At 36.9% G+C, this 17,308-nt stretch overlaps 2 protein-coding genes across 2 annotated transcripts; both read right to left on the bottom strand.

Annotated features, from left to right (window-relative positions):
• Positions 1-245: 245 nt before the first annotated feature.
• LOC121944830 (interleukin-18 receptor 1-like) lies at positions 246-8,320 on the bottom strand. The gene is made up of 10 exons (XM_042488749.2): positions 7,604-8,320; positions 5,845-6,097; positions 4,798-4,975; positions 4,512-4,656; positions 4,352-4,417; positions 4,129-4,252; positions 3,867-4,018; positions 2,558-2,701; positions 909-1,061; positions 246-823 (listed from the first exon to the last, which is right to left on the bottom strand). The coding sequence occupies exons 1-10, from the start codon at positions 7,728-7,730 to the stop codon at positions 480-482; spliced, it is 1,686 nt and encodes a 561-aa protein (XP_042344683.2). The 5' UTR covers positions 7,731-8,320; the 3' UTR covers positions 246-479.
• A 133-nt stretch (positions 8,321-8,453) lies between these two features.
• Positions 8,454-17,048, bottom strand: LOC121947919 (interleukin-1 receptor type 2-like). The gene is made up of 9 exons (XM_042493118.2): positions 16,854-17,048; positions 16,634-16,772; positions 14,510-14,762; positions 12,668-12,845; positions 12,400-12,544; positions 12,134-12,196; positions 11,620-11,743; positions 10,464-10,618; positions 8,454-10,232 (listed from the first exon to the last, which is right to left on the bottom strand). The coding sequence occupies exons 2-9, from the start codon at positions 16,683-16,685 to the stop codon at positions 10,123-10,125; spliced, it is 1,080 nt and encodes a 359-aa protein (XP_042349052.2). The 5' UTR covers positions 16,686-16,772; positions 16,854-17,048; the 3' UTR covers positions 8,454-10,122.
• Positions 17,049-17,308: the final 260 nt, after the last annotated feature.

The raw sequence follows: 17,308 nt of genomic DNA on the forward strand, positions 1-17,308 counted from the left end.
AACTTTCCATAAATAAAAATATCAAACTCACAAAACTATTTTGTAAGTATAGAACAGATCTGCATATACAAAAACAAATTAGACAAATAAAATGATATCAGTGTATACATTTAATAAATAAATAAATAAATAAATCTTCCCAGTAGTCACAACTTTTTAATATTTAGGACTACTTTTTATTGGTGAATTTCAATTCTGCACTCGGAGATTTGCTTTTTCTGAACACTGAGTCTTTTAAAAAAAAATTTTAAATTGTGCAATCTCTTATTTCTCTCTATATTTCAATCTTTATATTTGCAAAATAGTTTTGCAAACATTTTTACAAAACGCTTTTGTATTTGTGAAAGTTGTTTTATACTTACAGATTAAATATGTACACACAAATATCTCCTTGCACAAATAATAGTGGAACAATCTATATTTAAGCATATGAGCTATTCATTCTGACTTAGCCAAACTTTTCACCATAAAGTAACATCCTAGACTGTCTGAGGGAAAAGGCTTATTTTTGGTGAGCGCTGCGGGGCAGGTAGGTAATAACGTAGCTGCTTCCAAAAGGAGGAGGAGGGCGGCATGAAGCTCGTGCCTTTCCAAGTGACACGGTCTCCAGCCTCGCTAAGAAGCTGCAAGGCCTCTTGTAATGAACCAGATCGTAACACTTCTGTTCCCTCAGTTTTGATGAAAATCAAGCGAGTCTGCCGCTCCACAAGAGCTGCATGGATGGCACTCAGCAGGCCAGACCCCGGACCTGGATCTGGAGAGGCGGGAACTAAAATCACGGTGCGACTTTGCTCTACGCTGTCCAACACTGCGTCTGCTACAGCTGCAATCAATCAGAGTCCACATTTAATATGAGTTCATTAATATTTTTAGGTCAAATCTCTGCAGAGTACATGTTAAATACATACCTGTCCCCAGTGAGACGTCACGATCATAAAGACAGAGACTGTAACCAAACTTTTCTTCTAAAACACTCTCCAGCCATTTTCTGTCACAAGCATTGAGTCCTGCGTCTGTGTCGCTCTTGTAATACATCAAAAAGGCATCATAGCTCTTTCCATCTAAGCAAACGACAAAAAAACAAAAAAAGTTTTGCCAGTACTGTCACATTGTGTTAAGTCAGAAGAAAGAAGATATTTTCCACTTAAACAAATACTTCAGCCACAAATGCCTCATTCTTCATGAACTGATGTAAACTGGGACCATGCTTAACTATATTATTGTATTAACTATATCAAAACATTATTTTACAAACCCTCACACAACTTCTGCAATATAATATCAGTATACATAAAGTATAAAGTCTCATTTATCCAGTTGTATGGTCAGTATTACCCAAACACATGCTTTTTTTTTTTGCTAAAACATTATGATTTGAAACATTTCCAATGATGGGAAGCACACTTCAAGTGTACCTTAACATGCATGTGCACTTGAGCTCCGCTTGAGCAGAGTTAAGAGTCCTGACAAACCAAGCCAACAGTCCGTCACTGGTCAGCGTTGGGTTGTCATGGAGCATCTTTCACTCTATGAGTCTTGCACCACCAACATTAGTCAGAGCCAGCGGAGACATCGGGAGAGATATCACTCTGAATATCAGTACAGCTCAGCGCACAAGAGGAGAAACAGAGGTGATGAAAGCAAACGGCTCAAGGCAAGAGGGCATGAGATCTAAACAAACTTGCCATACATCTGTCTTGTTGGTCTGCTGGTTTTCCTTTTTTATCAGAATCAGAATCAGAAATACTTTATTGATCCCCGAGGGGAAATTGCCTAATTGCCTTAATGATGAATCCAGACTCTTATTGTTTGCTGGAACTGAGAGTCATTTCCTTTCATGCAGGCACAGAATGTACTTGCTAGTTGGCTGTAGTCTTTGCTGTGTGTTCAAGTGCAACTTTTTGGCCAAGACGCATGTTACAAGAGGCGATGCGTAGTTGACCTTCATCGCCACTTGTTCTTTGATGTTGGTTTGGTGTGTCTGAGCCTTAAAATGCATGCATGTTCCTATGCACATTATTTGGTTGTGCACGGGACCATTACTGATGTTTGAAATCAAAAATGTTTTAGCGAAACTGCATCTGTTTGGGAAATACTGAGCATACGACTGGATAAATGAGACTTGGATGGTATTGCACAAGTTGTATGAGATTTTGTAAACAGATGTTTGAATATAGATTTTTTAAATATTATTTATGGCAGTCTTTGCCAGTATTGATAGAACAGTTGCATAGACAGGAATGGGGAGAGACAGATTACATGCAAGAGCCATGGCATGAAACTGAGCATGGGCTACTTCACAGCACTCAGCCTATACGGGGCTTACACTCTACAACGTGAACTAGAGGCTAGTATAGTTCAGTACAATATAGTTTCTCTGTAGTTAACCATGGTCCCTGTTTAGTTTAATTTATGAGGAAGACATGCAAGAAAATCAATGTTTTCGACACAAATTCAAGGTCACACACAGTGAGTAACTAACAAACAAATGGCCATTTTGCAGGTGAAGTGTTCCTTTAAAAATATACTAGTGGTGAACCGAAAACATGACTCCCACCTGAGGTGCGGCTATGGCAGCCAAGAGTGTCTCTTAGGAACAGGGTGATGTCAATTTTGAACCTCACATAGATAACTTCTGTCAAAACCATCACCACAAAAATACCAGCAAAGCCAAGAAACTGTGGCAGGTTAGAATGGCGAGCTGTAGGAAAATGTAGGGAGAGAATACATTTATTACTAATTGAAACATTCATTAACAGTAAAAGACTGAAAAAATGACACTTGAATGTGCGAATGAAAGTGAGCTCAAATTTAACTCTGAAATTATAAGTCATTTAATCTGTGAATAGACTGACAAAAAATATGTTCAGGCTTTCCTGACATTTTTTTAAACTAAACTAAACAATGAATTAGTTACCATTATTATTACCATTACCATTGTTACTGCCCTGTGATTGTATGCCTCCAAGCAGCAGTCAAGTCTCTCTTATAGTTTAAATCCATATCTGTGAAAAAATGGATGCTTCACACCCATCTTTTCCCTCAGCAGCACAGAAGATCTACACAACCAGCACAGTTTGAAGGTGGACACTCAACATTAGGGTCACCAATTCAAAATCTGATCAATTATCTCCCCTTCTGTTCCCGAGATATGACACTGAGTAATAGTTGGAGAAGTGTTTTTGCAGAACATTATGATGTAACAATGAAGTTGACCTTTGACCTTTTGGATATAAATGTAATCTCTTCAGCAGTACAATGTACATTTCTGTGACATTTGCTCATAATTAGCGTGAGAATTCTTGAGTTATGGTAAAAAACATGGTTTGTGAGGTCACAGGGACCTTGAACTTGTCATTTGGGCCATCGAATTCGAAACAGGTCATTCTTCAGTCCAAGTGGATATTTGTGTCAAATGTGAAGAATTTTCCTAAAGTGTTATCAAAATATTGTGTTCACAGAAACAGACAGACACAGTCACAGTGACCTTGACCTTTGACCACCAACATTGAATCAGTTCAATCTTAAGTCCAAGTGAGCTTTTGGTGCCAAATTTGAAAATAATTGATTTAAGGTGTTCTAAAGAGATCTCTTTTTATAAGAATGGGACAGACATGGTCACAGTGACACTGACCTTTGACCCCCAAAATCTAATCACTTCATTGTTTAAACCAAGGGGAGGTTTGTGTCAAATATGAGGCAAATTCATCAAGGTGTTTGTGAGATATTGCATCCATGAGAATGAGACAGACGGACGGACAAACTGAAAACATAATGCCTCTGGCTACGGCATAAAAATGACAATGGTTAGTTGCAGTTCCACTCAAAAACTTGATAGAAAACTTAAGTAAATCCATCTTGCATACGTTTTTGCGCCAAGGTGATGGTGACTTGCTTTGGTCTGATCATTTCAGAATCAGATTGAAGTTTACAGGTGTAATTTTTTGATAGATCATCTTTTGACATGTTTCTGAAGACTAGAGATACTGTTATCTTTATTTCCCCAGCATTGTCTTCTCTGAAAAGGAAATTGAGAAAGAAAAACAGTTATATGTGTGTGTGTGGTCATGTTAAACATTAATTCCAAAATTGGTTGTAAGAGCTGGTATGGCTGTGTAAAATCTTTACCGTGTGACATTGTAGTAAACTGGAAAGCTGCTGTTCCTTTCCACAACTGATTCCCCACTGTGCCAGAAAACCTCATCACTGTCTGAGTGGATGACGGCTTCGCAATCTATCACCTTTGGTGCGCCTAGAAAAAAGCCATGTTTACACAAGTAGTCATTTATAAAGATAGTAAATGCTTGTATTTATATCCAACTGTTTGTATTGATGCTACAATGAAGCTCACCCAGATCTACAGGGAATCGTTCCCCCTCTTTTGGTGAAGTGATGCTCCCAGGTTTTTCAGTTTTTTCTGTGTGCAAAAAAGGGAGAAAATGCTTTACATTTTTGTTTTTATGAACACATAAAGATAAACATATCAATAAAGAAAAAAGCTTTTTTCTCACTCTTTGGTTGAACATCAAGCTCCACTGTAAAGGTCATGTTATATATTTGACCGTAATACAGGTAAGATCTGGTACAGGTGTAAACACCCTGGTCTTTCTTTTCCACACGTGAGCGGTAACCATCTGTTGACCATGACTCGCCCTCCTGCAAGATGGGATATACATCTTAATTATAAAGCTCGAAATGAATCCAGTAAAAATGTTGCAACAAATTGTGCATGATGCAGTTTCATCAATTACATAATCAAATTTAATTTGTACTGAAAGTTCGGCCATGTTTACATACCTTGTGCCAAACAATGCCATTGCTGGTAATATTCGGGATATTTGCAGCTGGAATGTTTACAGCAGGGCAATACAATGTGCAGGCCTCTTGTGTATTACATGGTTGAAGGTACTGGGTACTCTTTTCCTTCTGTGTTGTGTAAACTGTCAGCCTGAACCAGGACGACCTACCGGCATTCCTGTCATGTCAATAAATGAAAAGAAAAGTTACTTTATAGGTTTCACATTACCTTTTAATCACAACCACTCACTATGAATGTGAAAGGAGGCTTTAAAGCAGTGGTTCCCAACTGTTTGGCCGTAGTCCAAAAGTGGGTTGCAGGTCCACTCTGAAAGGATCGCAAGTAACTTGTGAACATGTTAAGTTTGTGAAAAAAATTAGATTTTAAGGTACATTGAATCATTGGCACAGAGATTTTATTCTTAAGTGCCATTTCTGTTTATCCTTGGAATATGTTTTATTTCTTTGTGTTCTTTGGCAATGTGTTTACATTTTGTGGACTACAATTGAAAAGTGGTATTTCAGCTTATGTGTTAACCTTGACACAATGACTACAGAAAAAAAGGTTAATTCTTAACACTCCATAAATTAGTGAAAGCATATATATTTAGTTTTTGAGATATTCTAATTTTATGAGCAGAGTGCCAAGGCATTGTGACTTCCGTCACTATGTGTTTTTGCACCACATATAACTTAGTGCAATTACGTCATTATAAGCGTACATCATGATGACATGGTTGACAAAAGCCTTAATTTTCTGCTTCAGAAATGTTTTGCTGTCTTTTAATGTATTCCCAAATTAATCGATAGTTCAATAATATATCATTTTCTGTGGAGGCATGCAAGAAAAACAAGGTTCTCTTCACAAATTCAACTTAACAAGGCATGACTAATTCACGTGAAGTATTTCTCTTGCCACACATGCATACAAAGCCTAAACATTTTGGAAGATAAAGTATGTGAGGGAAACAAAAATTCAAGATACTACTTGTAGGATATAAAAAAGAAAGTCAGGATCATTGTAGGACTGACTGGACTGGACTTTACCCATGAGAACATGTGTAATTCCCCTCATGTTTTACAGAAGCATTGAAAACAACAAGACTCCTTCCATGAACCAGCAGGCCCATCTGCCTCTGCTGCGCTGATGACATGTTGGACAGATGAGTCTCCTGGGAGGTGTAACTGCTCCAGGTCACTTCAGCATCACCAATGTTAGTTCCTCTGCCGCATGGGCAGTACAGTGCCACCATCTCACCCGCCTTGACATTTATCGCTCTGAGTGTCTGGGGACACACACCTGCAAACAAGTGTCACAAATTTTTAGTACATTTTATAAAACTGACATGAACTTGTTTGTAGAAATTGAGAAAAAGTCTCAAAAAATCCTTGTGTTTGCACATCATCAAATTTTGCATTTTAGTATTATTTTATTATTGTATTACTTATAAGGCTTCTGTTATAAAACCGAAGTTCAGTGATAGTCTACTTGTGGCCCGGGTGCCATGTGGTCCCCCAAAACATTTTCTAAATTACGATAGAAAATAATTTGATTCAGTTTTTTTGTACTTTTTTTTCAAATAAGGTGCCAGAGAGCACAAAAAGCATCAAAATATAGCTTGTTCATAAAAAAAATATAAATAAAAACAAATAGCCAGGATCCTCCACACCCCCTGACAGAGGTACAGACTGAGCCCCGAATGTCCTCAAACCCTATAAACGCCCCTGTGTACAACTGATGCAAGGGCTGCTGCTACTCGCCCATGACCTTCTGTCATTTTGCAGAAGTGGTAACACAAGCTGACTAACCCTACCATAGTTCATGACAGTTTCTGCAAAATTCCCACACATTACATTGATTAGTAGGATTACTGCTTTCTTTACATCCAATAAATCTTAATTTTCAAATTGTCCTGTCCTAGATTTTCAATGCTGTTGATATATTTAAGGCTGATAAGAAACATTGAGAGCCCCATGACTGGAAGTAAGATGTAGACATGCTATTTATACAAAGCTGAAACAGTTTCATTTGGATCCCACTTGTGAAACAGCATGCACTTGGGCGGCTGCGACCATTAACAAGTTCTTACCCACATCCTAATTTTTTTGGTAGCCAGTGATTTGAGAGTGATGGAAAATGTGTCATGCTTGTCAAAGTCAGCACAAGTGCATTAAAAGGAAACAGAGAGGGATGTGGCATATCATTTAAAATGTTAGATAATGTAATATTTTCATAATGGTTAATGTCTATGACCTGCATGCCACAATGCAATATGGAAACAGTCCATGTTACTTTTATAATTTGGGGCGGTAAGATTACGAAAATAAATTGTTAACTTTCATTGGTTTTGTCAGTCAAGTACATAATCTCAAATACTCCACTTAAGTACAATTTTGGGGTATTTATTTAAATAAATACTTCCATTTTCTGCTACTTCATATTCATATTCTACTATACTTCTGCTCCAAATATTGTACTTTTTTCTCCACAACATTTCTTTCATAGTTTTAGTGAGTAGTTATTTTGCAGATTCATTTCATTAAAAAATTTCAATCACAAAATAAATTATGATATAGCCTTTTATCTTAGGGTTAAAATAAGACAAACTCAGAAGGTTCCCAGCTGTGTTTTAAGTAAGATAAATCCCACCTTTACCAGTTGCAACAATAAAATAAAGTGCACATGAATATCTATCTATCTATCTATCTATCTATCTATCCATCCATCCATTCATCATCCATTCATCATCTTCAGACAACATACAGTATATCATTGAATGTTCACCCTTCTACATCGTTGTCTTACCTTGAAATGATGCAAAGAGGAAACACAGATGGAGCAGCAGTACTTTCACCATCATATCCTGTAGCACTGCACAACAAACACTTTCGAGCGCTGTCAGAATCATTTTCTGGCTACACGGTCTCCACATGCAGCTCTGCTGAGTTCAACATTTCCTCAAACATGTTAGACCGCATGCAGTGATGATATATGAAACTTAAGGAAGAGCGTAATGTTGTAACCGCAGTGCAAACGCCCCTCTTAATTTTTGGTGATATGTTCCAGAGATATGGTGTTAAGTAATGCCCTGAAAACATTATGGTGTTACAGTGAAGTTGATCCTTTTTGATTTAAAATGGCATCAGTTTATCCTATTAGATGTTTGTGTGAATTTTTGTCATAATCAACACTTGGATTCTTCAAAACAATTTTAATCAAAATATTATCAGTTATTCAATGAGTCAAAGTAGGCATTTGTGCCAAATTGGATGAAATTTCCTCAAGGTGTAACTGTGATATTGTGCTCATGAGAATCTTTTCACTGACGAAGCTTCTCCACAGCCACTATCTGATTTTGAGTGGAAAATCAGTGAAGTTTCCCTTTAAAAACCAGGCTCACATATTTCCACTCATAACCTGCAGTAGGTGACAGCTCTGTTATTTTGGACATTTTTGTAACGACACAAAAACAACCCTCTATTACTCACTGTGTACTTGAACAGTAATGAAATTAGTTTTAAATCCTAAACAGATACACATATCTTTTAATAACTTATCAAGTTTTTTAAGCCCAACCCAAAAGTGAAAGGCACAATTTTGTTATTTGTTGAAGCAAGAAATTAGAAAAAAAATAAAATAAAAATAACAATAAAAGTACCTGAAAATATATATTTTTTTAATGAAAAAGAAGCTAAAAACAACAAACAAGGAAATGGCCATAACAAAACGTTTTATAATATAATATAATATAACATAATATAATATAATATTTTTATAATTATAATAATTATGTTGCATGATTTTAAAGATAATATTCAGCAGACACGCCTCCGTGTCCAAGAACAGCTTATTTTTTCATAATTTTTAAACCTTAAACCTTAAAAAGGAGTGCATTTGCCAAAAATATGCCTCCCTTGGTCAGTTGGGACAAAAAATTGTTGCTTTGAACACCTTATATTTTTAATGTCACTTTACACGGCACCTCCCATCCTTGAACTTATTTAATTGTCTCCTGACAATCTATCAAATGTTTTAGAGCCCGACCTGAACATGACAAGTACAATTCTGTAAAATCTACAGGGAGTGAATTTTCCCCAAATTTGGGGAAGTGTCCTCTCCAGGACACTTAAGATGGTGCAGATGGTCTGTTGAGACACTGTGCTCAGGGCTAAAAAAAAAAAATCAAACTGAAAAAAACTGTGGTCTAAGTTTGAACACCTTATATTTACAATTTCACGTGTTCAGGCATTTCTTCAACATATGTATAAAAAAGATTGGAAAATTATGTTTTCATAAAATACTGGGATATGTCAATCAAGTCTTCATTTCATTATAGCTTATTGTGGTTACCATAGTCTACATGTAGTTTATAGATTTTATGTAGGCTAATGAGCTTGTTTCATTTTGAAATTAAAAATCAATAGTAACAACTTGAGAAATAAAAAAAGTAAAATTGAGTAAAAATGTGCGCACTGAAAATATGCTCAGGGGTTGTAATGTAGTGAAGTCAAATTCAGATGAGTGCTGTGAAAAGCTGAGCATGTGCTGGTAGAGACGGGAGAGCTGCAGTACTGGGGCTCACCAGGAGGGGGAATCGTTGCACACTGTTTTGATGATATATTGAGTGGTGGGGGAAATAAATTACAATGGTGAGGAAGCGAGGGGATGGAGAACATATTATTAAAAATATTAAAACAATTACTGAATTATTAAGTTAAAAATGATTTTGTTATAAATAGGGATAGAGAACATATAATAAACAACATTAAAACAATTATTGAATTATTAAGTTAAAAATGATTTCTGTTATAAATAGGGATGGAAAACATTCAGTCAGTCAGTCAGTCATTTTCTGTAGCCGCTTGCCCTCGTAAGGGTACGGGGGGGATGGAGCCAATCCCAGCTGTCATTGGGTGGAAGGCGGGGTACACGCTGGACAGTTCGCCAGACCATCGCAGGGCCGGGATGGAGAACATATAATTTAAAATATTAAAACAATTACTGAATTATTAAGTTAAGAATAATTTCTGTTAAATGATAGTATGATAATACTATCTAATATAAATACACTTCAATATAGCAGTATAAATAAGTAATTTACTAAAAACATTGAGACAGTAGTTTCATTTTGACTAAATAGCTTACCAGCTTTCCTGGGTAAATATCTGAGGTAAAGAGCTACAGGTTGAGAATATTTTAGATGCTCTCAGGGGGAAAAGGAGAGTAGCATGGAGCTTATGCTTTTCCACATGGCACAGACTCAAGCCTCGCCATGGAACTGTAAGGTGTTTGGTAACAAACCAGATCTGGACACTTCTGTTGCCTCAGCATGTGTGGCACCCAGCAGGTCGGGTCTTTAAGTAAACAACAACTGTTACAACAATCAGCACCCCGATGCCAAGAATGCTGAGAGCCAGGGGGAGGGAGGGTGACGCTATAGGGATACAAAAGACGTAAAATTATAATTAATTTTAAAAAGCAGATGCCAGATGAAACTTCCCCATAATTTAAACATGTGCGGATTAGAGATGTTTGTCAAGTGCAACTAAATGGATCTCAGGGTCATCAGCTGACCTGGTTCATGCTTTATAATAGTGAATTACTGGAAAAATACACATACAGTAGCAACAAAGTTAAAAAAAAAACCAAAACTCTATCCATTTACCTTGAATATGTTTTTGGGCCAAGGAGATGGTGACAGAGCTTGAAGGTGGAGACACAGATTGAAGTTTACAGGTGTACGTTTTTGATAGATCCTCCTGTGACACTTCTTTGAAGACCAGAGATGCTGTCATCTTTATTTTTCCAGCATGACTTTCCCTGGAAAGAAAATGAAAGGAAAATGAAAAATGCAAAAGAACAACTGTTAGCTATAACATCTGTGTGTGACTGTACACACAGATGGACAACTTGTCTCCACACCAAACAAGAATGAAGCCAAAATATCCCAGATATTGCCACTGCCATTTTGTTTTGGTAAAATCATTTGAAGTTGGAGTCTGAGCAGAAGTGATTTCCAGCTGGTTCTCACTCACAACTCAAACAATGTCACTTTGTCAGTGATGTCAGCGTCAAACACTGACGCAAAGAGGTATCTTTAGCAGCAGTATGATACACACCAGGTACGTCAGTTTTAAATGCAGCGGGCAACAACCCAACTTGTAAAATACCGTCATGTTGTCAGTGGATTTGGCGTCAGACACAGATGCACCAGGGCTCTTTTCACAGCGGGATGATAGCCACTGGACGGCAACAGTTTGCAGCACAGTCAGCAACTACTGTGGTATGAAAAGCTATAAAGTCTTCATAGAGTGGGCGGGAGGGGAGGTGGGTGGCTCCAACAAACATCAGACTTTCACCCCGCCGCCAGCTGTTCACTTAACGTGTGGATGTTAAATCAAACCATGATGTTTATTCCTAACCATGTGCTTTTGTTGCCACAACCAAAGAGAATAAACATCCAAATGTGTTTCACCAACACTGTAGGTGTAGTGTGAGAAACAATAAAATACAAACAAACATGATTTCAGCTAGCTGCCATACAGGGAAAGAGTAAACATGGGGAGAAAATGAAGAAACGTATATAAACAAAACGTCACGCATTGATGTAAAGATTATCCATGACCGTGGGAACCCTGGGTTTATGACCTGCACTGCGAACAGCCACCGGGGGGACTTTGAGATATTGTGGCTTTACTTCTGGGGATCTGTCATGTCATCCATTTTTATTTGCACACTATGGTGTGTATATGAGGGCATGTATAACATTTTTACTTACAAAGCTAATTGTGAGAGCTGGTACAAGTGTGTAAAATAGTTACCGTGTGTAATTGTAGAAAACTGGAAAGCTGTTGTTGGTCTCCATGAATGATTCCTCACTATACCAGAACACATCATCAAAGTCTGAATACATGTCAGCTTCACAATCAATCACCTTTGTTGAGCCTAGAAAAAACAGAGTTTACACTTAGTTTATTTTTAGTTCATTCTAAAGTTATAGCCAAGTGTATGTATGTGAATGCATCTGCATAATAAGACAGAAACTCACAGAAGTCTGCTTGCCTTAAATTCCAAATTGCAACATAATTATGTGAATTTACATTTACATTTGCTGTTTTTTTTTATATTTCTATTGGACAGTCAGTACTTGTATAGGAAGCATTCTGTGATTAGCAATTTTGGACCTTTAAAGCATACTTAATGTGTTGTCCTGTCTTAGCAGTTTACATTAAGATGAATCCTGAATGTTCCGTATTTTTTCTGTTGTAATGATTGATTTGATATTGTTGTAAAAACAAACAAACAAACAAACAAAAAAACACCTGTTTCACTCACCTAAATCAACAAGAAATATTTCCCCTTTGCTTGGTGAAAGTATCACTGATGGCCTGGATTCTTCTGTGCAACAAATTGATAAAAAAAAACCAAAAAAACGTGTTAAAGTCTATGACGGGTTTTATGAGCAACAAAAACAAAACAAACATGTCTCTCTCTCTCTCTCTCTCTCTCTCACTCACACACACACACACACACACACACACACAAATGCATTAAAATCCATGACGATAATCATATTGAGGGAAAAAATGCTTTTTTCTCACTCTTTGGTTGAACATCAAGCTCCACTGTAAAGGTCATGTTATATATTTGACCATAATACAGGTAAGATCTGGTACAGGTGTAAACACCCTGGTCTTTCTTTTCCACACGTGAGCGGTAACCATCTGTTGACCATGACTCGCCCTCCTGCAAGATGGAATATACATCTTAATTATAAAGCTTGAAATGAATCCAGTAAAAATGTTGCAACAAATTGTGCATGATGCAGTTTACACAATCAAATTTAATTTGCACTGAAAGTTTACACACCTTGTGCCAAACAATGCCATTGCCGGTAATATTTGGGATATTTGCAGCTGGGATGTTTACAGCAGGGCAATACAATGTGCAGGTCTCTTGTGTGTAACATGTTTGAGGGTACTGGGTACTCTCTTCTGTCTGTGTTGTGTAAACTGTCAGCCTGAACCAGGACGACCTACCGGCATTCCTGTCATGTCAATAAATAAAAAGTTAATACGAAAGTTTCACATTTAGATTTTAAACATTTTGCAAAGGCTGTGAATGTGAAAGTAAAGACAGCTTTAATGATGAGTGTGTAACATTAAGAGGGATTTAGTGGTGTCTGGCAGTGAGGATTGCAGAATGCAACCAGCTAAAACTTTCCCAGGATTCTTTAGTGTAGATTGTTCAGCGAGTTTTTACAGAGAGCCAAATTATCCACAGAGGTCTCTTCCTCAAACCAGTAAAAACACTGAATGAAGCAGTTTTATGTAACAAATTAGTGTTTCTGCAGTTCTGTTTGGCATGTAGGAGATAAGCTGCCAGTCCAGCACCTGCTAATGTGAGCTCACCTATTTTCTCTACTAACTCAAGATCCAGATCCAGGTTTTTACTGAGCCAAATTACCCACAGAGGGCTGTTTATCTCCAAAACAAACAGACCAGGGGATTTATTCCGATAAAAATGCAAAATTGAGCAGTTTCACATTAAATAAATCAATGTTTTTCCTACGCTTTGTCTCAGAGGGCGTGCTAAATATTGTGGCCAAAGCGAAAATGCAAATGGTCCTATCTAGGATTTGGTTTGGCCAATCTGGGCTACTGTAGATGGCAGTGCAACAAGGCCATCTCCATGGAGGAGGACCTGGTCCCTATAAGATATAAATGACTCAATGTAAGGTAACTACAATGCATCAACTCTCATTTTCAGGTGATTATACACTGCAGAAAATATTTATCATAAAAAAGAAAGAGATTAAGGGTTGCTCTGTAGACTAAAATAAAATGTAAGTCACAGACTTGTATCAAGTGCTCATGGAAAACAGGAACCAACAGGATTAAACGGGAGGGAAATCCAGGCACTCCACAAGTGTGAAAAACATGAAAATCAAGGAGGAATTAGTTGAAAAAGCCCTAACTGTGGTGTCTAAATCTACAATTAGGGCCATTTAATGAAATTCTTCTTCATTTTTCACATTTTTCACACCCTTGGAGTGCCTGGATTTCCTTCCTATTTAAAAAATGTACTATATTATATCATATTTCTGCAAATATATCCCCCAAATTCCAGATTTCCCTCTTAGCCAGGGTGTCATTTGTACATACAGATGGTTTTGGTGTCATTTGTCAAGATCTACAGATGTCTGCCATCAGCACATTACAACCTTTAGTGGCATATGGTTTGTGGCTGGCAAGGCTTCGTGCTGCAAAGAACATAATAACATCAAAACTGTCTGGATGACGAGGCAAATCTCTGGATAAGGACCCTTTTTAACCCACCCTGTCGCTCTAAGAGTGGCAATGTCAGTTTGTTTTTTACTGTTTGATTATGTTGGATTAGACAATAAACATAAAACAGGACAAACTTTGCATTAAAAATATGAGCTCTAATATTTTCTAATATAGCAAATATATACTGCAACTACACTCTATGTTCAGTAAGATTTTACTGCTAATGGAATATAAGATTGTAAAATCTTGTCCACCAGTGATCTTACACAAAATAATCCCTTTGGAGTAAAATGTGTTTACATGTCTGAACTATTTATGCCATTTTTACAGTCTTGTCCCAAGTCAGGAACATTTTCAATGTAGTTTCTGGGAAAATCCTTCTAATAGAGAAATGCTGCCTGTGTGTTTGTTTATTTCTTACCCCTGAGAGCATGAGTAGTTCCCCTGCTGTTTCACAGAGGTACTCAGAATCACAAGACTCCTTCCATGAACCAGCAGGCCCATCTGCCTCTGCTGCGCTGATGACATGTTGGTCAGATGAGTCTCCTGGGAGGTGTAACTGCTCCAGGTCACTTCAGCAACACCATCATTATTTCCTCTGTCACGAGGGCAGTACAGCGCCACCATCTCACCCACCTTGACATTTATCTCTCTGAGTCTCCGGGGACACACACCTGCAAACAAGTGTCACACATTTTAGTATATTTTGTAAAACTGATATGAACTTGTTTGTAGAAATTGATAAAAAAAGTCTCAAAAACTGTCATTATTGTATGCTCACTGAAATATTGCTAGTTAGTCTTGTGAATTAAAATTTCTGCTTTTTAGACATCATTCCTTCACCACTATATATGCTGAGCTCATGTGATATAAAAATTATGACATACACATGACTATTTCTTAATGGCTAAATTAGTCCCATGATTTCATTGTCATCACACTTCCTGTGCACTAAGTCCTCATTTAGTTCTGACCATCAGTTTAAAGTCCCTCCTGTTAAGTTTCTGGAGTCAAACAAACAGCTGAGAAAACAAAACACACACAAACACACACACACACATACACACACACAGCTCACTGCCACATCCAGAAATATACAAACTAATGTTATAGTCTACAGCAGGTATGAATAAATATGCAAGACCTTTGTAAATAAAAGAAAAAGATTTCTAGACTTTTTAAAGCTTTCTAAGCCTTTTTTTTCTTCTTTGATTTGAGGGACCTAATTTTGGTGCTTCTCAAGATGTTTCAAGACCTTGGTGAAAGGACCATTACAACAATTTAAAATAGTATAAATTCAAACTCGTACTTAGATAAAGCAACAGAAGTTTTAATAGCAAAATATTAACATCCAAAATTTAAGTAGGCTTACACATTACACAGTCATATATTATTTTACAGTTGTAAATGGTTGAGGTAGAGCTTGTTTTATTAGCATTCTTTATATAAGGTTAGGTAGTTTAGTTTGGTGGTTCCTGACCTTCAACCCACAAATAAAGGGTCAAAGGAATTTAAAAATAGAAAAAAAATCATTACAATTTTTTTGTATTTTTGTGAAACATCTGAGTATAAACAATCTGAGAAGATAAGAGGGGTGGTGACTGGTAAAAAATGCTAACAGCTCAAACATGACAAGGGACCCGATTTGGGAAGTTGGTATCATTTATTTTTACCTTTAATAATGTATTTTAACTTATAAACCTATGCTTTTATGTAAATTATAAACTAAAAAGTAAGTGGTAAATACATCTGTAACATAGGCCTAAATTCAGTTGGGTAAACACTAAACACGTCCCTCTAAAATTTAGAACAGTTCACTAAAATATTTGGTAGAGTAAGTAAGGTAGTTTAGCATTGGAGTAAATGATTTAGTAACTAACCGCCACTAATTACTGCTATTAATATGTCCATGTGTACATTAAATAACAGTAGATAAAGATTAGTTAATGATGATCCACATTTTGAATGTTGAGAATTTAACACGTCATATAGTCTGAATTCAGCTGTTACGAGTGTTGGGAAGGTTACTTTTGAAATGTAACAGTTTACAGATTACAGTTACCTTGGTAGAGTGTAATAAGTTATGTAACTACTTTAATTATTTCATTAAAGTAAAGTACCTTATTCCATTTGACTACTTTTTGATTACTTTTCTAACAAATGAAGGGCAACTAAAAAATATCTAGAAATGGGCAATGCCAAAGGAAGGCATCCCTACACAGACAAGAGACGCAAAGCGACAGAGTTAATGTTATGTGTCTACATAAAAAAAGAGTAGATTAGTATAGATAAATATGACCCCTTTGTAATAATAAAAAAACCCAATTGGGTTAGTAACTGTATATTAATCACATGTTTTTGTTCTCAGTAACTGTAACTAATTACAATTACATTGATTCTGAAATATAATTAGATGTTACGTGTATAATTACATGATTACATGTAACTAGTTACTCCAACTTCAACTAGTTTCATGTAACAATCAACCTCCCTGACACAGCTCGTTGTGCCAACAGATTTAAAAATGAAGCAGTGATTCTCTTACCGGACAGTAATGTGAAGAGGACAGTCAGGAAGAAGCCTGTTTTCGCCTCCATTATGATGCTGAGCACGTCACGTCCAGGATCCAGGGGAGTCCTGTCCCCACAGGAACTTGTCGGTCATTATAAGCAGCAGGTCCGATTCTGCAGGAATACAAGGAAAACCTGACTGATGTACTCACCATGGCGAAAAAGAAACTCGAAGGAAAAATGACGCATACCCACCCAACGCATCCTGGAAAATGTACCAAGGACCTCTCAGCCTAGGCGCAAGCCATAACCACATTTCCAGTTTATATTCATGTAAACCTATGCTCGTTAAACTCGTAAATATACCCGCATTGCGTGTTTCCCTTCATAGCAGGACACCCCGGCGAAGTAAACGCCCAGGGGCGTTTCTATTCTTGGATTTTTGGATAGTGTAACAGGGATTTAAAAAAGCAAACAAACAAAAAAAAAAACAAACAAAAAATGTCAAGAGAAAAAAATGTAACCTTACCTTAACCCCTTTAAACAAGGAGCTGATTTGGCAAATTTACACAGGTATAAGCCTATATGAAAATTAGAAAGAAATTAGTAGATTTAGAAAATTATTTTTAAAAAGGTAGGAATAAATGTCCAGGGAGAAAAGAAAAAAAGCTATGAAGAAACTATAGCCTATGTATATTTATCAGTGTTAG

The sequence above is a fragment of the Plectropomus leopardus genome, chromosome 1 (genome assembly GCF_026936395.1).
Source record: "Plectropomus leopardus strain MGB_pleo_1.0 chromosome 1, ASM2693639v1, whole genome shotgun sequence".
Taxonomy (NCBI): domain Eukaryota; kingdom Metazoa; phylum Chordata; class Actinopteri; order Perciformes; family Serranidae; genus Plectropomus; species Plectropomus leopardus.